Genomic DNA, 23,077 nt, shown 5'->3' on the forward strand with positions numbered 1-23,077 from the left:
TGATTCTTCAAACATAGCACAGTCTAACACATGAACTCTCTGCGTGTGTCAGATCTATTCTTAGCACAGTCTGTCACCAGCTGGCTAATTATTAGTACCAGCCTGATGTAAGCTTTCATTGTAATGAGAAATAATCCACTTGAAAGATCAACTTATGTTGTTAACTGACACAGCTGTGATCATTTATTTACTTATGTTATACATTGTACTTTTATTTTTCATATTTTAAGGCTAGTTTGGTTGATAGCTTTGAAAATTTAGAGGTAGAGATTTGGTTGCAACTACATTTTGGGTGTGTGGGGGTGCAGGATGCATTCCCTGTGCCTGAATGGTGAGGCCTGAGGTATCCATAATACTGGAGCCACCATGGTGTGAGCAGCCAGTAAGTGAAGAGCAAACCAAGATCGGGTCCTTGTTAGCATTGAGATTTAAATTTCCTGGGTTACATCAAGCAAGATATTCTACAGAGATTCTAAGCTATATTGGATAGATTAATAGTATAGAATGTATCAGGAGGAGAAATGCAGCAACAATTTATGCAAAATATATTACAGAGAATGATAAAATGTACTGGAATGAATGATGTAAAATCTGAAATCATTGTTGGGGGGTGGAAGTTAGGGAGTGATACATGTGTGCCAACCATCAATGTTGGAGCCAAAAGGGTGGGGGCATTGCAGATAGTCTTAGAGAACATTGGCAGGAGCCGCAAACTCACTTTGGAGTTGTTGCTTCCAAGGCTAGGAAACATGGCTGATGCCAACACTGTGCTTCCACTTTAAGGGCCTGGATTCAAGTTCACACTCGTCAGTCCAATAGAATATAGAATTATAAAACAGAACTGTAGAATACAAGTCAAAGGAAGTTATGATTAAACTGGTCAGACTGCACTTGAATGATGTTTCCAATTCTGATCACTGAGTTAGAAGTGTTGGAGTCAGTGCAGTGAAGAGCCACAACGAGGGTTCCAAGTGTCATAAGACTGAATTATGAGGAAAGATTGGAGAAAATTCAGTGATCCTACCACCCTTCAGCACTCCTGACCACTGGCGCCACCAAGGTTTGCAGGGTTAGGGGAGGGGCCTCTACAAGTCAGGCTTCTTGGGGATGCATCTGTGGTGAATGCCTTCTCCTGCCAAGATGCATTACTGTGGGCTGGCTGGCCCAAGATTGGGGAGTTGCCAGGTCTGGCTGTCTCCGGCAGTCCACTGTTTCAGGGGGCTACTTTAAAATGTTAACAAATACACCCCCAGCCCCCCAATCTTTGGGAATCCAGGCAGTGACCCCAATCAGGGCCCTTGGATGGGCTCCACCTCTGCTACTATCAGCTAGATACTTCTGTTAATTGTATATCAATTTAATTTAATTATATGTTGGGGGTGGGGGGGGGTGGTGTTTTCACTTGAGTACATATAAAGAGACACTGAAACTGTGGTTAGGTTGAGTTAAGAAGTGTATGCTTGTAATGTTTCACTCTTAAGTAAATGTAAGACTGAGTAAAGATTAGCTCCAGTATTATCCTTTACCAATTGGCTTTCTAGAATAGAACACTCCCTGATATGGGAAGCCCGGTCTCGAGTGAGGGCCAAGAAGCGGGAACTCCTAATTTAGGAAGTCTATCCCTTGCTTTGATGGCCTTGCCGGGTGCATGTAAATTTCATTTCCTCCTTCTCCTACCCACAAAGCCATACACTGAAGGTCAGGTCCTGATGTATCTGGGTCCTGGTAGAGGCTGAAACTGTTCCACTGGTCTCCCACTAGACTTCCAGTAGGACTCTTCTGAAACAGCCATGCAATTTCAGGATTTTTTTTTGTAACTGCCAAATCAAGAAGTAGATTATGTTACTTTACCTACTTGTCTATAAATTTCCAACAGAAAGGGATTATCGAAAGGAACAGCCAACTATCATCACTTTCCTGAGAAAACAAGTGATTCTCTTCCAACTAATTTTACAAAACATGTTCAAGGAGCAATTCAGAGTTACAACAGGTAAAATGTTTTCATGCATTATTCAAGTGATAATGAGGAAGAAACTGTACAGTTATAAATGATTAATGTACATGGGAATGTGTAGTGATGAGGTGAAACCAGGTGTAATTGTTGAATATTGGTATATTTGCACTGACTAGGCTCCTGGTAGATATTGTTTTTTTATATAAAGATGTAAAGAAAAGGCTATAGGTTCATTTATTCGAAGCATACATTCCTCCATTTTCCACATCCTCTGGAATGTTACACATTTTTCAATTTTTTAAATGTAATTGTGATTGAATTTTCCATCGCTCTCTAGTGAAATGGTTTGGCTTCACAGGGACATTTAATATGAATTTAGGAATGTCACCAGTCTGATTAGCCAAGCTTCAGTTAAAGTTTTGGGTTTTTTGTTAGTGTACCTATTAGTGGTTCCCCTTTCAGAAGGGACACTTAGTTCCTCTTGATTTACAGCCCTCTCGATCAAAAGAGGTATAAACCAGAAGAAAATATGGATAATCTTGATGTGTTGAATTTTCATGGGAATGATTGATTGTGAACTTGAATGTTTAAGTGGGCAAAGCTATGCTAAAAGATAACATCTGTCTGTAAAGTGATGAGGGTGCTTCAACTATGGAGCAATGTGAGTTTAAAAATTTATGTCTGTTTTTTTCAAATTATCTCACAGCAACTCTGTGATAGCAAAGTTCAAAAGTATCTTTCAAGGCAGATTTGGATGCATGAATTTATATATTGTTGTCAACACTCGCTATTGAAGGCCATGTGTTCAAGCCCCAATACAAAGACTTCAGCATATAATTTAGGCTGACACGCTTGACAAGAGCATGCTGCACTGTCAGAGGTGCCATTTCAGAGGAGACAAAACTATAGCCCTGTCTGCCCTCTGAGTTGACGTAAAACAGCCCACTTCATTTTTGAAGAAGAGCAGGGAAATTTTCCCAAAGTCAACACCAAAAGCAGATGACTTGGTAATTCATTTCTTTGCTGTTTTGTGAGATCTTGCTGTGCACAAAATTGACATTACACTTCAAAAATTCTTTATTTGCTGTGAAGTGCTTTGGGATGTTCTGAAGTTGTGAAAGGCCCTATATTAATGAAGTTCTTTCTTCCAATACTATGCTTGGAAAAATACAAAAGGAATGCGGGGTGGGGTGGGGTGCGTGGGGCTCTCTTTTACTTCTAATATTACACTGGCTGAATTCCTTACCATGTGATTAGAAGTAACTTTCCTTTTTCCTTTAGTAGTGAATCCATTGTATCTGAATCATCTAGTGGGAAGACCACACCAACAGACCTTAATAATTCTTGGTCTGCAATCCAGAGCTATACAACAGGCCTTTCCACTGAGCGCAGTTCAGTCTACTCCTGGAGAGATGATGTGAGTATTGCAGGGTGGCGAGGAGGCTGGGAGTTGAGGGCAGGGTGATGAGGAGGCTGGGAGTAAAGGGCAGGGTGAAGAGGAGGCTTGGAGTTAAGGGCAGGGTGATGAGGCTGGGAGTTAAGGACCGGGTGATGAGGAGGCTGGGAGTAAAGGGCCGGGTGATGAGGAGGCTGGGAGTAAAGGGCAGGGTGAAGAGGAGGCTTGGAGTTAAGGGAAGGGTGAAGAGGAGGCTGGGAGTTAAGGGCAGGGTGATGAGGAGTCTGGGAGTTAAGGGCAGGGTGATGAGACAGGTAGTTATGGGCAGGGTGATGAGGAGTCTGTGAGTTAAGGGCAGGGTGATGAAACATAGAAAATAGGAGCAGGAGTAGGTCATTCGGCCCTTCGAGCCTGCTCCGCCATTCATTATGATCATAGCTGATCATCCAACTCAGTAACCTGTTCCCGCTTTCGCCCCACACCCTTTGATCCCTTTAGACCCAAGAGCTATATCTAACTCCTTCTTGAAAACATTCAATGTTTTGGTCTCAACTGCTTTCTGTGGTAGTGACTTCCACAGGCTCAACACTCTCTGGGTGAAGAAATTTCTCCTCATCTCAGTCCTGAAAGGTTTACCCCGTATCCTTAGACTATGACCCCTGGTTCTGGACTTGAATCCTCTCGCTATGAAGGCCAACATACCATTTTTCTTTTTTACCGCCTGTTGGACCTGCATGCTTACCTTCAGTGACTGGTGTACGAGAACACCCAGGTTTCGCTGCATATTCCCCTCTCTCAGTTTATAGCCATTCAGATAATAATCTGCCTTCCTGTTTTTGCTGCCAAAGTGGATAACCTCACATTTAACCGCATTATACTGCATCTGCCATGCATTAGCCCACTCACTCAACTTGTCCAAATCACCCTAAAGCCTCTCTGCATCCTCTTCACAACTCACCCTCCCACCCAGTTTTGTGTCATCTGCAAATCTGGAGATATTACATTTAGTTCCCTCATCTAAATTATTAATATATATTGTGACTAGCTGGGGTTCTAGCACCGATCTCTGCAGTACCCCATAGTCACTGCCTGCCATTCGGAAAAAGACCCATTTATCCCTACTCTTTGCTTCCTGTCTGCCAACCAATTTTCTATCCATCGCAATACACTACCTACACTCCCATGTGCTTTAATTTTACACGTTAATCTCTTACGTAGGACTTTTTTGAAAGCATCTGAAAGTCTAAATAAACCACATCCACTGGCTCCCCCTCATCAACTCTACTAGTTACATCCTCGAAGAATTCTAGTAGATTTGTCAAGCATGATTTCCCTTTCCTAAATCCATGCTGACTCTGCCCGATTCTACCACTGTTCTCTAAGTGCTCTGCTATAAAGTCTTTGATAATGGACTCTAGAATTTTCCCCACTACCGACATCAGGCTGACTGGTCTATAGTTCCCTGCTTTCTCTCTACCTCCCTTTTTAAATAGTGGGGTTACATTAGCTACCCTCCAATCTGTAGGAACTCTTCCAGAGTCTATAGAATCTTGGAAGATGACCACCACTATTTCTAGGGCCACTTCGTTAAGTACTCTGGGATGCATACCATCAGGCCCTGGGGATTTATCGGCCTTCAATCCCGTCAATTTCCCCAACACCATTTCTCTACGAATACTGATTTCCTTCAGTTCCTCTCTCTCACTAAGCCCTGTGTTCCCCAACATTTCTGGTATGATATTTATGTCCTCCTTTGTGAAGACATTTAGTTGGTCAGCCATGAGGAGTCTGGGAGTTAAGGACAGGATGAAGAGGAGGCTGGGAGTTAAGGGCAGGGTGATGAGGAGGCTTGGTGCTGGTACCTGGAAGTAGAAACTGGTGACCTAAAGAACGGTGGCCTGCTGAAGCAGTGTTTTTTACTGTTATCAATATTTTTCTCACTCTCAAATCAAGTAAGCTGACCATTTTAATTAGCTCTATCTAAATAGATCTAAATAGTATTGAGAAGTATGTTCTGTCAGCTGTCACCATTCATTATGAGAATTTCAATGTAAATTGTGTCACACCAATGTTACTTATATAATTTATATGGAATTAGAAAGTAGATTTTAGGCAATTTACAAAGAATTAGCTCAGTGTGAGAGCTTCACTAGACTTTACCTGGTGTGTAGGAACAGGAACAAGGGAGCCATTTCATACCGGAAAACACAATTTCAAGAAGTAGAACCTGAACCCGAACTGACTTGTTCAGAATGAGCTGCACCTGCTTTCAGGTAATTATAAAGTAGTGCTGACAATGGTGGAGCAGCATTGGCGGAAATGTTGTTGGTCTGCTGCACCTCACAGAAAAAGAGGTGGAAGAGAAAAATAAATAAATATATTTGTTTCTAGTAGATACGAATATAGTCCAACAGTTAATACCACTAATTGTGAGGTACGATTTGGAGATGCAGTTCTAGATTGTCGACTCATAACCACTTGGTACAACATAGGTCAAATTGTTTTAAAAGCCAGGCACCAAATGAGATTTTAATACAACTCATCTGAATTCTGAATCGGTCTGTCGTCTGGTCAATAGCTCAATTCTGAAATATTGTTTGCCAATTTTCACCCCTTTTCTCTCTGTCCTCTGCTGAAAGTCAGAACTCTTCAGGCATCTTCTGCCACTTTGCCCAAGTGCCTATTCCTGTGGATGTGAGGAAGCTATTCCACAGCAGGGGCATCATGAAAAAGCCTGCTGCTGTTCTCGCCAGCGGTCCACACATTGCACTTTGCAGCAGGGCCACTGGATAACTCAGGAATAGAACCATAGGAATCGATAAAAAACAGAGTAGAGTATATAGTTCGTCATCTACCATCTTGGTAGTCGCATGATTCAACGATCATGGATTTACTGACTAATCATAGCAATCAACCTCTAATCAATTAGTCTACAACAGACCTGAACATGATGCGAGGAAAACCCCAATGGTGGAGAGGGCGGCACAGTGGTTAGCACCGTAGCCTCACAGCTCCAGCGACCCGGGTTCAATTCTGGGTACTGCCTGTGTGGAGTTTGCAAGTTCTCCCTGTGTCTGCGTGGGTTTTCTCCGGGTGCTCCGGTTTCCTCCCACATGCCAAAGACTTGCTGGTTGATAGGTTAATTGGCCTTTATAAATTTCCCCTAGTATAGGTAGGTGGTAGGGAAATATAGGGACAGGTGGGGATGTGGTAGTAATGTGGAATTAGTGTAGGATTAGTATAAAATGGGTGGTTGATGGTCGGCACAGACTCGGTGGGCCGAAGGGCCTATTTCAGTCTGTATCTCTAAACTAAACTAAAGCTTTGGGAACCATAGATCTAAAGTCACCTATTCCTCCTGAGCGTTCTATACTTACCATATGACAGGTCTCAGATTACACATGTACTGTGCCCAAAATGTTATTTTCTGGAAGTAATCGATCTAATTTGCTGGGGAATCCTGGTTGTTTTTCACTCTGTCATTATCTTGGTGGGGGGGGGGCGGACTGAGGTCTGCCCCATAGCCTCAATATTGACCAAAATGTACCGAGAAGTTTATACTCAGATTTGGATTTTTTCATATTGCAATAATCCCCCAGTTTGGTTGTATGTATTTAGAGGCAGCTTTTTGTGTTTCATATCTGATGTTATATTCTCATGGACCAGGCTAGCTGAAATCCAAGTTTCTCTGCATTGAGGCATTTTTATTCATTCCAAATAAATTCAATTTGTATTGATTCACAACTGCTCTCTTATTCTCACCTGATTCAGTTGGAGACAGTACAAGTTACTTTCTTTGGAGACATTGCTGGCAAACACAATTCTTTGTGCTTGGATTTTAGGAATTTGACAAAGCAAACACACGGACAGTACATCAGTTGTTCTGGGAAATCGATGAGATGCTGTTTGAGGGAAAGGTGAGCTGTCGTACTGAAAGCATTCAAACTGAGTGCCGAGAATGGACGGAACGTTCACCCCAGCTCAGGTCAGTACTTCAGCAAAAAGAATACATCACCTATCTCTGGATACCAGCTAACAGAATTATCAACTGAAACAATAGGCTGAATTTAGTGCAGCTGACTGGGGGCATGGGGGTGGCGGGGGGCAAAGAATCGCGTCAGACACATCCACCTGGAAATCTGATATCGTGACATTGGTTCCGGATTTAGTCCGTGGCAGGAAAGCACCAAAGCAGTGTCGCTGCCCAGACACATGACGGGAATGTAGTTTAAATTGTAGAGCACTTACTTCTAATATATTAACATGTAAATTATTGCAATTAAATGGGGGGGCTTGGAATTAAGTGGGCGACAGGTACCCTCATGTGCCTTCGGATCTCTGGCCATTGAAAGCTAGTGGCAACGCGGTGAGGACTCAGTGCCACAACGGGTAGGCAGCCATGATGAGCACTGTAGAGGGGGAGAGGGTGAAGCCTATGATCAACTGGCATGGGTCTTATACACCTTTTCTTTGTGGACGCCCGTTGCGTGATGTGGCTCCTCCAATGGAGGGAGGCCCAGAAGGTAGCTGCACCTGCCCGTGAAACTCCATGACCAGAGCAGCAGCAGCCAGCCATGCCAAGAAAGGTGCACCTGCGCCAGAGAGTGCACCGGACTCGAATCAGCTACCTCCAAATGTCGAAGCAGGCATTGTCAGTGAAGAATGCGGCTCTCCAGGGAGGCCATCACAGACCTATGTGCCCTGCTGCAGGGTGAGTTGTGACCTATGGGTTTTGGGGGTCACTATATGCCTGTCACCCTGAAGATCACAGTGGCACTTAACTCTTAAGTGTCTGGATCATTCCAAGGATCTACTGGGCTCATGTGTGGGATCTTCCAGGCAGCAGCCCACCACTGCATCAAGGAGGTGACCATTGCCTTGTTCAAGAGGGCTGACGACTATGTGCACGTCCACACTGCCCCTGACAGTCAGGCCATCTGATATGGGGCTATCGCTGGGGTAAGGTGTGATAGATTGCATGCATGTGGCCATCAAGACTCCAATGATCCAGCCAGCCGCCTTCATCACCAGAAAGGGCTTCCATTCCACCAACGTTCAACTGGTCTGTGACCACTGAAAGCGTTTCCTGCCGGGAAGCAGCTTCGGCGCCCACATACTTCGACATTCCCAGATGCCAGAGCTTTTCAGGGATGGATTCTCAGGGACAAAGGCTATCCATTGAAGTCATGGCTGCCGACGCCTGTGAGGAACCCTTGCAGTGCAGCCGGGGAGAGGTACATCACTTGCCACGGCTCCACCCAAGCAACCATTGAGCAGGCCATTAGACTACTGAAGTTGAGATTCCGTTGTATAGAGCGATCCAGTGGAGCCTTGCAATATGCCCCAGCGAGGGTTTTGCATATCACAGTGGTCTGTTGTGCTCTGCACAATCTAGCACTGCATTGGGGGGCAGGCCTTACATGATGATGATGTAACTGAACAATACTCCTCCACCGATGAGGAAGATGTGGTGGAGGGAGATGAGCAGGCAGCACTGGATGCTGAAGCCCTCGTACCAGAGACCAGGCAGATTGAGCGATGGGCCAAGGAGGCAATCTCATAATTACCCACTTCCAGTCACCCTGATGGCCACTTAGAGGAAAAAAACAGTAAAGACTCATGTCAATTTCTTGCAGTCTGTCGTCTCCTTTCTGATTGTGTTCCGTGCCTAATGCCCAGCTGAACCACGCACTATGGCCCATGGGAGATCATATTCAAATGAGTGTTGTGCCTACATTGGCATCTACTAAGGGTGAAAGGGGAAGTCAGCAGCTCATAATTATGGCATGATAGAATAATTACTTTTCCACAATGAGGTTAATTTAAAAAACAAAGAATTTTATATGATGAAGTAAATGTCAAATTTCAAACAGCTGGGAATGACCAAGTGTCATTAAATGGTTTTCTGTAGATGTTTTTGAGTGCTTCTATGAGGTGTGAACCCATTGAGAGCAGCTGGACTGGAGGCAGGCTACCCCTTGGCCTGTAATATCTTTGGTGGCCGTCCTCTGGTTGCCTGAGGCCTGGAGGTCCCCGGGTGCCAGAGCTTTTCCTGCACAGGCATTGCGGCTTTTGGAGTTGGGTTCACTGATGGAGGGGCTGAGAAGCCATTGTAACCAGCTTGAAACCCTGATTCTACAGTTGAGCGGAAACGCACCGAGGTGAAAGTATCTGTGCTGGTGTAAGGTGCAGCAAACATAGAAACATAGAAGATAGGAGCAGAAGTTGGCCAATCGGCTCTTCGGGCCTGCTTCGCCATTCAAATAAATATCATGGCTGATCGTCTTCCCTGCTTTTTCCCCATATTCCTTGATCCCTTTGGCATTCATAAATATATCTATCTCCTTCTTGAATATATTTAATGACTTAGCCTCCACTGCCTTCTGCGGTAGAGAATTCCACAGGTTCACCAGCCTCTGAGTGAAGAAATTTCTCCTCATCTCGGTTCAAAATGGCATACCCCATATCCTGAGATTGTGACCCCTGGTTCTGGACTCCCCAGCCTTCGGGGACATTCTCCCTGCATCTAGCCTGTCCAGTCCTGTTAGAATTTTACAGGTTTCTATGAGATCCTCTCTCATTCTTCTAAACTCCAGTGAATATAGGCCTAGTCGACCCAATCTCTCCTCATATGTCAATCCTGCCATCCCAGGAATCAGCCTAGTCAATCTTCTTTGCACTCCCTCCATGACAAGAACATCCTTCCTCAGAGAAGGAGACCAAAACTGCACACAATACTCCAGATGTAGTCTCACCATGGCCTTGTTTAACTACAGTAAGACATCCTTGATCCTGTACTCAAATCCTCTTGCAATGAAGGCCAACATACCATTTGCCTTCCTAATTGCTTGCTGCACCTGAATGCTTGCTTTCAGCGACTGGTGTACAAGGACACCCAGGTCTCGTTGCACCTCCCCCTTTCCCAATTTTCCCCACTACTGATGTAAGGCTAACTGGTCTGTAGTTCCCTGTTTTTCTCTCCCTCCTTTTTTAAATAGTGGGTTACATTTGCCACCCTCCAATCTGTAGGAACTGCTCCAGAGTCAATAGAATTTTGGAAGATGACCACCAATGCATCGACTATTTCCAGGGCCACTTCCTTTAGTACTCTGGGATGTAGATTATCAGGCCCTGGGGATTTGTCAGCCTTTAACCCCATTAATTTCCCTAGCACTATTTTTTTACTAATACGAATTTCCTTCAGTTCCTCCCTTTCGTTAGACCTTTGGTTCCCTAACGTTTCTTGGAGGTTATTTGTGTCCTCCTTTGTGAAGACAGAACCAAAGTATGTGTCTAATTGTTCTGCCATTTCTTTGTTCCACGTTATAATTTCCCTTGTTTCTGACTGTAAGGGACCTACATTGGTCTTTACTAATCTTTTTCTGTTCACATATTTATGGAAGCTTTTACAGTCAGTTTTTATGTTCCCTGCAAGTTTACTCTCATACTCTATTTTCCCCCGCTTAATCAACTTCTTGGTCCTCCTTTGCTCAATTCTAAACTGCTCCCAATCCTCAGACTTGCTGCTTTTTCTGGCCATTTTATATGCCTCCTCTTTGGATCTAACATTATCCCTAATTTCTTTTGAAAGCCACAGTTGAGCCACCTTTCTGGTTTTATTTTTGCGCCAGACAGGAATGAATAATTGTTGTAATTCATGCACATGTTCTTTAAATATTATCCATATAGATGTAAACAGGTATGATATGGTCGGGATTACGGAGACATGGCTGCAAGGTGACCAGGAATGGGAAATGAACATTCAGGGATAATCAGTATTTAGGAAGGACAGACAAAAAGTAAAAGGCAGTGGAGTTGCATTGCTGGTTAAAGAGGATATTAACGCAATAGTGAGGAAAGATATTAGCTCTGACAATGTGGAATCTATATAGGTAGAGCTGAAAAACACTAAGGGGCAAAAAACGTTCGTGGGGGTTGTATATAGACCCCCAAACTGTAGTGGTGATGTTGGGAATGACATTAAACAGGAACTTAGAGATGCATGTGATAAAGGGACATTTGTAATTATGGGTGAATTTAATCTGCATATAGATTGGGCAAATCAAATTAGTCACAATACCGTAGAGGAGGAATTCTTAGAGTGTGTACGGAATGGTTTTCTGGACCAATACGTTGAGGAACCAACTAGAGAACAGGCCATTCTGGACTGGGTATTGTGTAATGAGAGAGGAATAATTGACAGTCTAGTGTTGCGAGATCATTTGGGGACGAGCGACCATAATATGATAGAATTCTTCACCAAGATGGAGAGTGACGAAGTGGATTCTGAGACAAGGGTCCTGAATCTTAGTAAAGGAAACTACGAAGGTATGAGGCACGAGTTGGCTACGACGGGATTGGGAAACGTTACTTAAAGGGATGAGGGTGAATCGGCAATGGCAAACATTTAAAGAGCGCTTGGACGAACTGCAACAATTGTTTATCTCTCTCTGGCGCAAAAGTAAAACGGGAAAGGTAGCCAAACCATGGCTTACAAGGGAAATTAGAGATAGCATTAGATCCAAGGAAGAGGCATATAAATTTGCCAAGAAAAACAACAGACCTGAGGATTGGGAGCAGTTTAGAATTCAGCAAAGGAGAACCAAGGGATTGATTAAGAAGGGGAAAATAGAGCACGAGAGCAAGCTTGTGGGGAATATAAAAACTGACTAAAAGTTTCTATAGGTATGTGAAGAGAAAATGATTGGTGAAGACAATCACCCTTACAGTCAGAAACAGGGGAATTTATTATGGGGAATAAAGAAATGGCTGACCAACTAAATGCATACTTTGGTTCTGTCTTCACAAAGGAGGACACAAATATCATACCAGAAATGTTGGGGAACACAGGGCTAAGTGAGAGAGAGGAACTGAAATAAATCTGTATTAGTAGAGAAATGGTGTTGGGGAAATTGATGGGATTGAAGGCTGATAAATCCCCAGGGCTGATGGTATGCATCCCAGAGTACTTAAAGAAGTGGCCCTAGAAATAGTGGATGCATTGGTGGTCATCTTCCAAGATTCTATAGACTCTGGAAGAGTTCCTACAGATTGGAGGGTAGCTAATGTAACCCCACTATTTAAAAAGGGAGGAAGAGAGAAAGCAGGGAATTATAGACCAGTCAGCCTGACGTCGGTAGTGGGGAAAATTCTAGAATCCATTATCAAAGATTTTATAGCAGAGCACTTGGAGAACAGTGGTAGAATCGGACAGAGTCAGCATGGATTTACGAAAGGAAAATCATGCTTGACAAATCTACTAGAATTCTTCGAGGATGTAACTCGTAGAGTTGATGAGGGGGAGCCAGTGGATGTGGTTTATTTGGACTTTCAGAAGGATTTCAACAAAGTCCCACATAAGAGATTAGCGTGTAAAATTAAAGCGCATGGGGTTGGGGAGTAATGTATTGCGATGGATAGAAAATTGGTTGGTGGACAGGGAACAAAGGGTAGGGATAAATGGGTCTTTTTCCGAATGGCAGGCAGTGACTAGTGGGGTACTGCAGGGATCGGTGCTAGGACCCCAGCTATTCACAATATATATTAATGATTTTGATGAGGGAACTAAATGTAATATCTCCAAATTTGCAGATGACACAAAACTGGGTGTGAGGGTGAGTTGTGAGGAGGATGCAGAGAGGCCTCAGGGTGATTTGGACAAGTTGAGTTAGTGGGCTAATGCATGGCAGATGCAGTATAATGTGGATAAATGTGAGATTATCCACTTTGGTGGCAAAAACAGGAAGGCAAATTATTATCTGAATGGCTATAAACTGAGAGAGGGGAATATGCAACAAGACCTGGGTGTTCTCGTACACCAGTCGCTGAAGGCAAGCATGCAGGGTCAACAGGCGGTAAAAAAGGCAAATGGTATGTTGGCCTTCATAGCGAGACGATTCGAGTACAGGAGCAGGGATGTCTTGCTGCAATTATACAGGGCCTTGGTGATGCCACACCTGGAATATTGTGTGCTGTTTTGGTCTCCTTATCTGAGGAAGGATGTTCTTGCTATAGAGGGAGTGCAGCGAAGGTTTACCAGACTGATTCCTGTAATGGCGGGACTGACTTATGAGGAGAGATTGAGTCGGTTAGGATTATATTCGCTGGAGTTCAGAAGAGTGAGGGGGAATCTCATAGAAACCTATAAAATTCTAACAGGACTTGGCAGGGTAGATGCAGGAAGGATGTTCCCGATGGTGGGGGAGTCCAGAACCAGGGGTCATAGTCTAAGGATACGGGGTAAACCTTTCAGGACTGAGATGAGGAGAAATTTCTTCACCCAGAGAGTGGTGAACCTGTGGAATTCGCTACCACAGAAAGCAGTTGAGGCCAAAACATTGAATGTTTTCAAAAAGGAGTTAGATTTTGCTCTTGGGTCTAGAGGGATCAAAGATTATGGGCCGAAGCCGGAACAGGCTCCTGAGTTGGATGATCAGCCATGATCATACTGAATGGCGGAGCAGGCTCGAAGGGCCAAATGGCCTACTCCTGCTCCTATTTTCTATGTTTCTATGTTTCTCTGCCTATCCACCATCAACCCTTTTAGTAAAGTTCCCCAGTCTAACATGGCCAACTTGCACCTCATACCTTCGTAGTTTCCTCTATTTAGATTCAGGACCCTAGTCATGGGTTGGTGCATCCTCTGAGTGCTCCTCCTCCTCAGAGGTAGACGGCTGTCCCGCTTCTGGTTGAGTCTCCAGCAGAAGTCTGCAGCTGCATCAGCGATCACAAATATGTGTGGGTTAGGCTCTGCAGATCTCGACATTCCAACCATGCGTGATGTGGATCTCCAGAGTGAACTGTTTGTCAATGGAAGAGAATCGTCGTTCTCTCTTGCGCGGATACTCCAGCCTCTCCATCGGATATGGAGCTGCCGCCCTGGGTCCCCATTCTATTGCCTCCTCCTCTGCTGTGGAAAGAGGCTGAAGATCTGAGATACCTCTGCCAATCTGGGCTGTCTCCCTCCTGTTAGGGGCCCTCTTGTCCTGCACATGGAAAGAGGGAGATAGTCATACTTCACAGAGAGATCAACATGATAGTTCTGCTAGTGGCAGCCCTTGTCTCCTACTGGGGTATCCTATCTATCTCAGGCTCCCGTCCACTCTTGAGAGTTAATGGCGGTGGCCTGTAGCCAAGATGCAGCCATGCATCTGTGAGGATGAGGTGATGCTAACTCCATCTGTCAGCTCAATTTAGTGCCTCCCTCCCCATGTCCTGCTGCTTCCTGCGTAGCCACTTGCAATCCCTAAAAAGGAGACAGTTGTGGAGCAGTCACCTCGACCAAATGAGGGAGTTAATTGACCCTCTTGCGACGCTGTACCTATGTTTGGGGGATTGGGGTGACCCTATGGCTGCTGACCTCTGCTGCTATCTCCAACCAGGCTTGCTTGGTTAGACGGGAGGACCTCTTCTTGCCATTGCTGTGGAAGAGGACCTCCCACCTTTCCCTTGAAGCCTGGAGGAGAATCTTGAGGGAGGCATCACTAAACCATGGGGCCACCCTGTGACTTGCCTCTGCCATCCTGCGGGGTCCATCTCCATTGGGTGGGGGCGTCCAGGAGTCAATGTAAATGAGTCCAAGGCAGCAATGCAAGCAAGACTGGCAGGGCTTTAAATATGTTGCAGCATCTGCTCTTTGTCATCCAACGCCGCATTCGGCGTCTCGTATCCCGTCTCCGCCGTATGATTGGCTGGGCCCTGCGCCTCCATTTTGTAAAGTGGCTGCCAACGTGACTATCAGGAATGGCACACCTTGCTGGGTTGGCTGCCTGGACCTGCGACAGGCTCACTAAATTCAGCCCAAGAAGTCAAAAATGGCCATTTATGCAGCAAGGAGGAGGAAAAAATATGTGGAGGGTATTTTAATCCTCGTGGTTCAGTGAAAACCAGGTGGGTAAGCAGTTAACATACTGGGTGACTTACCTGCTAATTTCCTGCCTGCTTTTTGCTGATCCTGATTTTAACCTGCTCTTCTGAGCAGGTGCAGAAACACTTTCAAAGAGCTGGCATAGGCACAATGGGCTGAATGTCCTCCATCTGTGGTGTATCATTCTATGACCAAGTAGATGTTTGCATCAAAGAACTAAAAGAAATAAAGGAAACAGGAATATGTAAATAGCTGAGGCACTAAGGTAAATCAGTTCTGAAGCTGAAACAGGAGAAGCTATTGAAACAGAGTAGAAGAAGGCAAAAAACAAGACCAGGAAACATTAAAGGTTCTGAGCAGGTCAGGCAGCAACCAAGTGCGAAGGAAAGGCTTTATTCCTGAAACAGCACCGGATTCATGCTTTATCAACGGATGTTGCCTGACTTGATGAGTGTATCCATCATTTTCTTTTTTTTTTACCAGGAACTGCAGTATTTTACTTTTTATTCAATAAAAGGCTAACACCAAGGCCACAGTCTCCTCCGCCAGCACTGTGTTCTGACAAAGGGTCCCCAGGACCCCAAACTTTTGCCAGCTTTTCCAATAATGATTGCTCTCGTTAGGCCTATATATCTGTTGTTGCTTCTGTACTCGGTTATTTCAATGTTCTCTTGGCTGGCCTCGCACCTTGCACCCTCCAGATACTTGATCTCATCCAATTCTCTGCTGCCCATATCCTAACTCGCACCAAGATCCTTTCACTCATCACCCCTGTTCTCACTGCTCTACATTGGTTCCCGGTCCAGAAACACATCAACTTTAAAATTCCCATCTTTGTTTTCAGATTCCTCCATGGCCTTGCCCCTTCTTATCTCTGCAACCTCCTCCAGTCCTACAACCCTCTGAGATCACAGCGCTCCTCCAATTCTGATCTCTTGCACAGCCCAGATTTTCATCACTCCACCATTGGTGGCCCTGTCTCCTGCTGTCTATGTCCTAAGCTTTTGAATTCCCTCCCAAACTTCTCTTTTCTCCATTTAAGATGCTCCTTAAAGCCTACCTCTTTGACCAAGCTTTTGGTCATCTCCTAATATCTCCTTAGGTGGCTTAGTGTCAAATTATGTTTGGTAATCCCCCTGTGAAGCACCTTGAAGTTTTACCATGTCAAAGATGCTATATAAATGTAAGTTGTTTGTTTGTTTCCATATTTTGCTTTGTGCAGTTTCCCATGCAAAAATCAAAATATTATAATCAAAGGAAGAAAAGTCTATTCTTTATTGACCCAGAAATGTTGTTTGGTGAAAAGTAATGTAACTAACTCTTGTGGATTCTGCCATGTCTTTTTGTACACGATGCAGGATTTTGGGAACCCAGGTCTTGCTGCCGAAAGATGAAGGTTTTCAACATTTCCAAAGCCCAGGGGACAGCTCCATGATAACTCAGACATTACCTAGTTTCTGTGATAGCACCAGTGATATGAGGAAGTAAGTTCTTTTATCATAGATTAAACAGGTCTTCAGTGAACATTAAAAAAAAAATTTGAGTGTTAGCTGATAGTTTGTAGAATTTTTGTATCATAAAGGTCCTGGTCAGTCTTATTTATTAAATTAATTGCTGTTATCAAATGTGCTATTTTGCGTTTTCTTTAATTTATAATGATTTCAGAAAATAGGCTAAATAACATAGAAATTACTAAGGGTAATATAAGTGGAAGGGTAATTAATGTATTTTTATGACATCCCTCTGTCCATTATTTTAGTGCAGGCATTAGGCTGCTTAATTTAAATAGGTTAACACTCTTGATACTGTTACGACCAGGTGAGCAATGTGTCTAGGGGTCTCTAGCTGTCTTCACCTGGTATAAGTTTAAACACACTGTGTTTTGAGCTTCCCCTTTGTGTGAACTCTTGTTCACAGTTTCCATTTATAAGGCAAAGAACTGAGCACAAACAGGTTTTCTTTGGTTTAAAGCAGAAAGATGAAATTTATTAAACCTTAAACTCAAACTCTAATATGGTGCATGCTTACGGATATACGACGCGCTCATGCTAGCATGCACACGTGATATAAACATGCAAAATAGGGACAGAAAAGTGCAGCAGAAAAGATAAGTAGAATAGTTTGAGGCAATATCTTGTTACTGTTTCTTGAGCTCGCTGTAGTCCTTGCACTTCGTTGGGGCCCCAGTCATCTTCTTAACTTTGTTCACATAGGAAATCTTTCTCTCTTTTAGTTTCATGTGTTTTCACAAGATTCAGTTCCGTGGAAAGAGATGAAGCAGGCAGACTGGAGACAGGCAGGCAGAGGAGATCTTCAGTCCATGAGCACACGGTGTTCTCTGGCAATTCCTTTGTCGGGAATTCAAAAAACTCTGCTGCAGCCAGTCAGTCATGTGACTAAAACTAGTCGACCACTTCTGTGTATTGGAGGGACAAGGACTGGTTCCCTTTCTTTCCACATTGTCTGGTACTATGCAAATGTCCTTCCAGTCAGAGATTGCAATTTTTTAACATTTTAATGTTCATGTGGCGAAATAATGTGTGCCTCAGTCTTGGCCGGTGGGATTTGCCTGACAATACATAGCAGACACAACAATCACAACCAAAAAGCAAGCAAATGCTGTGAAAGCTGGTAATCTGAAACAAGAATAGATAATGCTGAAAACACTCAGCATGTCAGTCAGCACCTGTGGGTGAACAGGTGAGTTAATGTTTCAGTTCCGGATCTTTTGCCAGAAATGGAGGAAATTGCAGCTGAACAACATTTAAACAGAAATGTGTGTCTATGTGTGTGTGTGTGTGTTTGTGTGTCCTCCTGTTTTCCCTCATTCTGTTCCTTTTTTAAATGCTGTTCATCTGCAATTTCTTCCAGTTCCGAAAAGGGGTCTGTACCTTGTTACGACCGAGGTGGGAGGAGTGCACTGTCTTTCTCCAGTTCCACTTCTCCACAGGTCACAACATATATATATTTTAAATGTTTACCCAGTTACTGATACGGTCAATCATATGCTCTACTCTTTATCCCAGAATAAAATACACCAACCGGGTTTCTTTAATAAACAACAAAATTATCAGTTTATTATAAAACAAGACTTAACCAGTAACGAAGCAAAACATCAACACACAGATTGAAATATGAAAGTTTCCCTTTTTAACTTTCCCATACACACACTGAAAAAAATACAGAAATTCTCTCTGCAGTGGTCTGTTATAAAACAAAAGACAAAAAAAGAATACTTTGGCCAAATACTTACTAATTCTTGAAGTAAAAGAGAGGATATGGAAAAATCTCAGTTGTCCCTTTTTGGCCTGGCATCCCAAATACGCATAGACGGCTGTCTCTGGGATTTTTCTAGAGTAGTTCTTTTCAGGCAACGTTGAGGATCAGTTTGGCAGGCTTTTCAGGTGAAATGCAGCATCAGTTTCTCTATTTCTTACACTTGATTCTCAGGAAGTTCTCAAAGAAATGGTAGAGGGTGAGCTGATGGTGGCTACTGTCTTGGCTGGTTTTCTACAACTGTCTTCAAACACCCCAACACACTGTCCAAAGCAAAACCAAAAAAAAAATCTCAAGAGTCCAGCCTCCTGACCCTATAAATCTTGATCTGTCACTTCTCTGTAAACATCTTCCCCTGGTCACCAAGGTTTCTGTTGTTTATTGCTTAAAGCTCATGACTTCTAGCAAGGCTATTTTTAAGCAATACCTCAGTGTCCTTTCAATGAACTGTCAACAACAAAACAAAGTCCAACTTCTATGAAATCTTCCAATGAATCCATCTCCACAGTTTAAATATAAGTCCTGAAAAACAGACAGTTAACAAAAAACCTTTCGTAATAACCTGAAAGGTTTACTTGTTTGTTCTCACCCCAGACACTCACTTATCTGCTGAGGATTTCCAGCATTTTTTGTTTTTGAAACTGGACAGTGTTTATCCACTAATGATCACCAACATGATTTCCGGCCTTTTTAAAAATCCATTCCTTATTTTGATTTTATTCACTCGCATACAATAAATAAGTGCGGCAAACACTGTAAAACTGCTCTGTTAATTGCAATGCTTAGTACTCTTAAAATATATGATTGAATAAATTCCTCTTGTAGAATGTAAAAGCCCTAAAACATTTTGCCTCCTTCTCTCAGGCTGAGCCTCTCAGGCCTACGTCTGCTTCCTGCCCAATCTCCCTTCCACAGTGGGTTAGAATCCAACTCCACTATGAGTTCCCTCGAGTCAGACTCCTCCATTTTCTCATTCCTAGAGGAGGAGATCTATGATGTGGATGGAAAGATTGAGGAGTATTTTGCATATGACAGTAAAGAATGGTAAGCAGAGATTTTATATACATAGATATGTGTGTGTGTGCAGAAAATAGATTTATTTTCATGTCATATTTAGTAAATGTTGTAGTTTGCCGAGTAAACTGAAATTATACTTGCATGTGATGAAAATCATACAACCCAACAAGATTGTTGATGAACAGTCACAGACCTGAAACATTGGGCTGAATTTTATGAGTGCACTGCAGTTCGCCGCGGCGCGCTCTAATGGCAGTGTACATCTTGCACGGGTGCGCCGTCCCTGAGCCCCCGCGATATTACGTGCAGGGGCTCATTTAAATAGAGGAGGCGGAGCGGCCACCCCGGATGACAGGCGCCAGTGCCATTTTTAAAGAGCTTTAAGCCCTTAGAATTAATTTTAATGTTTAAAGATGTATCATTGTAAAATTTTATTAAATAATAACTTTTGTGATGGAGGCCCTTCCCCAACCCCCCAATGGTCATTGCATTGCTCGAAATGACCAACAATTGGCTTTTTCAAATACCCGAACTTTCCTCCCCAACCTTTAATCTTTTGCCCTTCAACCCCTTCCCACCATCCCCACATCCAATCAAAATTGTTTTCCCTGCTCCTCCACCCCTCCCGGCATTGAAAATTTTATTCCTCCCCCCTCCCTACCAGGTTCCCGCCTGGGAACTCCATGTGGAGTTCCAAAGGCGAACGGATGCCGTAAAATTGGCATGGGATGGCCGCCGCCTGCAGCTAAGTTTATTTACATATCACTAAGGTTAATTTTAATATGGAGATGACGGTCCCTCCGCCGCCGGTAATATGCGGCGGGCCCTTTTTGATGTCGCGGGTCGAGACGGACCTCTCCCTGCAGAATTTTACTGCCCCCTGCGTCCCGACCTGCGGCGTCGAGGAGCCGGTAAAATTCAGCCCATTAACTCTGTTTCTCTCTGCACAGATCCTGCCAGGCCTGCTGAGTGTTTCCAGCATTTTCTGTTTTTATTTTAGATTTCCAGCATCTGCGGTATTTTACTTTTGTGTCATACACGCCAATGATGCTTTATCTAAATATAGTTTTAACTGCTTCTAGGAATGGGTTCAGGTTATTGGAAACCAAAAGTAAACACTGCAGATGTTGGAAATGTGAAATAAAAACAGAAAATGCTCAAAATATCCAGCAGGTCAGGCAGCTTGTCAATGAAAAGGTCTTCGACCTGAAATGTTTACTTTGTTTCTCTTTCCACAGCTGCTCCCTTATCTGTTGAGTATTTCCAGCCTTTTCTGTTTTTATTTCAGGTTAATGTAAGTTTTGTTCATGTTGATCATTCCTCAGAATGTATAAGTAATAGAACAGGGGGCTCTACCTAAGTTTCAGCAAGTTTTAATGGCGGTACGATGGGCTCATGTATTAATGTACTGTAGCCTCGAATTTTGATTACCTACTTAACTTGCCATTGTCATCTAGATTGTGTGGAGGGACAGCAAATTAGCAAATAATTATCCATATGCCAAAAACATTTGCAAATTTCTGGGATGCAAGAGTGTGGGTGGCTATGTTAAACATAAAGACAAAAGCCCCAATTAGAACTTGAGCTGGAAATCAGGCAGGTGGGAGTCAAAGAGCGCTGCAAACTACCCCTGCCCTTGGCAGCGTGAGGCCCAGGCTATTTTAACCCTGGGTCTCATGTGCAATCCCCCAGTCTGTTGCCCACCCAAAATGAGTGGGAAGTGGCATTTGGCCAGCTGGAGGGAGTGGAATGTTCACCAACATGAGACCACTGGCAGGGTCCAGGGGATTGGTCCCCAGCACTCAGGTAATTAATGGGGAGGGGCTTTCAGGAGCACCTCACAATCAGGAGGGAGGAGAGCGCAGGAGGGAGGCTGAAACTTTCCTTGTGGGGTCGGGAATTTTTTTTAGCTGAACTCTCCTTCCCATTAGTTTCACCTGGTGGGAAAGCCACAATGACGTTCCTGCTCGGACCACTGGTTAAAAGAGCAGATGGGCCCCAGTGACATTGTTGGAAACCAATTTGCACATATAAAGAAGATATCCGTTGGTTTCTGTCCTTCCCACCTACTTAGAAGAGCAGATTAAATTTGAGCAAAACATCATTATGTTGGTAAGTTTAGAATTTAAAATTCCAGACGCACAGGGATTTTTCTTTACATCTATTGCGGTTCCAAATTCAGTGATTACAGGCATTCTGACTTTATTGGCATGAAGCTGATGATATCTGAAGTGTGAAAAGATTTTTCACTCTCTAAGTTCCCATTGTTTTCATTGGTTCAAGACTGCATCATTAATCTTTTTTTATTAACCTGCATTCAACATAATAAAACACATGAAACCATTTTCAAATAAAATTGATCAAGTTCTTCTTTCTACATTCACATTCCTTGAAGTAAACTGTCCCTGACTACTTTATTGTATTTATTTAAAAATTAGTTATTATAAAAATGGTACAAAGAACAAAATGTACCTATTTGAAAAGTACAGTTTGCATCACGTCACCCATAACTCCAATTTGGTATAGCAACTCTAGCTTGTAGAATTTTCCATTACCACATTTTTATTGCTTTGCAATGCCACGGTTGATTTAGGCAAAATGAATATTCTCCATTTTGTTGTTTCCTTTCCCCTTTTTCCTGATAATGGTCTAAGTGAGAACTGACTCAAACCCATTAGACTATAGCAGTCACAGGCAGCACGGAAACGATATGGGAAGATAGAGTTGTCTTCCCTCTGGTTTTAAGAACATAAAAACAATTAAATAACATAGGAGCTGGAGTAGGCCATTTGGCCCCTTGAGCCTGTTCAGCCATTCAGTAAGATCATGGCTGATCTTCTACCTCAGCTACACCTTCCCAAACTATCCCCATATCCCTTGATTACTTAGTATCTAAAAATCTATCCACCCCTGTCTTGAATAGACTCAAGGACTGGCCATCCACAGCTCTCTCGGGTAGAGCATTCCAAAGATTCACAACCCTCTGAGTGAAGAATTTTTTTTTTCTCATCAGTCCTAAATGGTTGGTCCCTTATTCTGAGTGTGTGACCACTAATTCTAGACTTCCCACCCAGGAGAAACATTCTCCTAGCAACTACCTTGTCAAGCCCCTTAAGAATTTTATGTTTCAATTAGATCACCTCTCAGTCTTCTAACTCGAGGGAATATAGGCCTAGTCAACTCAATCGCTCCTTATAGGACAATCCCCGCATCTCCAGGAACGAGTCTAGTGAACCTTCATTAGACTCCCTCTAAGGCAAGTTTATTCTTCCTTCAGTAAGGAGACCAAAACTGTACACAGTGCTCCAGGTGTGGTCTGGCCAGAGCCCTACACAATTGTAGTAAAACTTCTTTACTCTTATGCTCCGATCCCTTTACAATAAATTCGAACATACCATTCGCTTTCCCAATTGCTTGATGTATCTGCATGTTACATTTCTGTGATTTGTGTACAAGGACACCCAGACCCTTTTAAATATCAACATTTCCTTGTCTCTCACCATTTAAAAGATATACTGCTTTTCTATTTTTCCTACCAAAGTGGATAACTTCACATTTCACCACATTA

General features: G+C 43.4%; 1 protein-coding gene across 7 annotated transcripts in view; it reads left to right on the plus strand.

Moving 5' to 3' along the window:
• LOC137371546 (protein FAM149A-like) overlaps nt 1-23,077 on the plus strand; it is a 140,409-nt gene that overhangs the window by 66,554 nt on the left and 50,778 nt on the right. For 5 of the 7 annotated variants that reach the window (XM_068034357.1, XM_068034384.1, XM_068034376.1 and 2 more), the window contains exons 2-6: nt 1,877-1,990; nt 3,236-3,371; nt 7,193-7,335; nt 16,575-16,700; nt 19,357-19,536. In XM_068034357.1, coding sequence (XP_067890458.1) covers nt 1,877-1,990; nt 3,236-3,371; nt 7,193-7,335; nt 16,575-16,700; nt 19,357-19,536 — 699 coding nt within the window. The remainder of the gene's footprint in view (nt 1-1,876; nt 1,991-3,235; nt 3,372-7,192; nt 7,336-16,574; nt 16,701-19,356; nt 19,537-23,077) is intronic. The other 2 variants (XM_068034409.1, XM_068034366.1) reach the window with 1 other exon arrangement.

Source organism: Heterodontus francisci, chromosome 1, assembly GCF_036365525.1.
Source record: "Heterodontus francisci isolate sHetFra1 chromosome 1, sHetFra1.hap1, whole genome shotgun sequence".
In the NCBI taxonomy this organism is placed as follows: Eukaryota; Metazoa; Chordata; class Chondrichthyes; order Heterodontiformes; family Heterodontidae; genus Heterodontus; species Heterodontus francisci.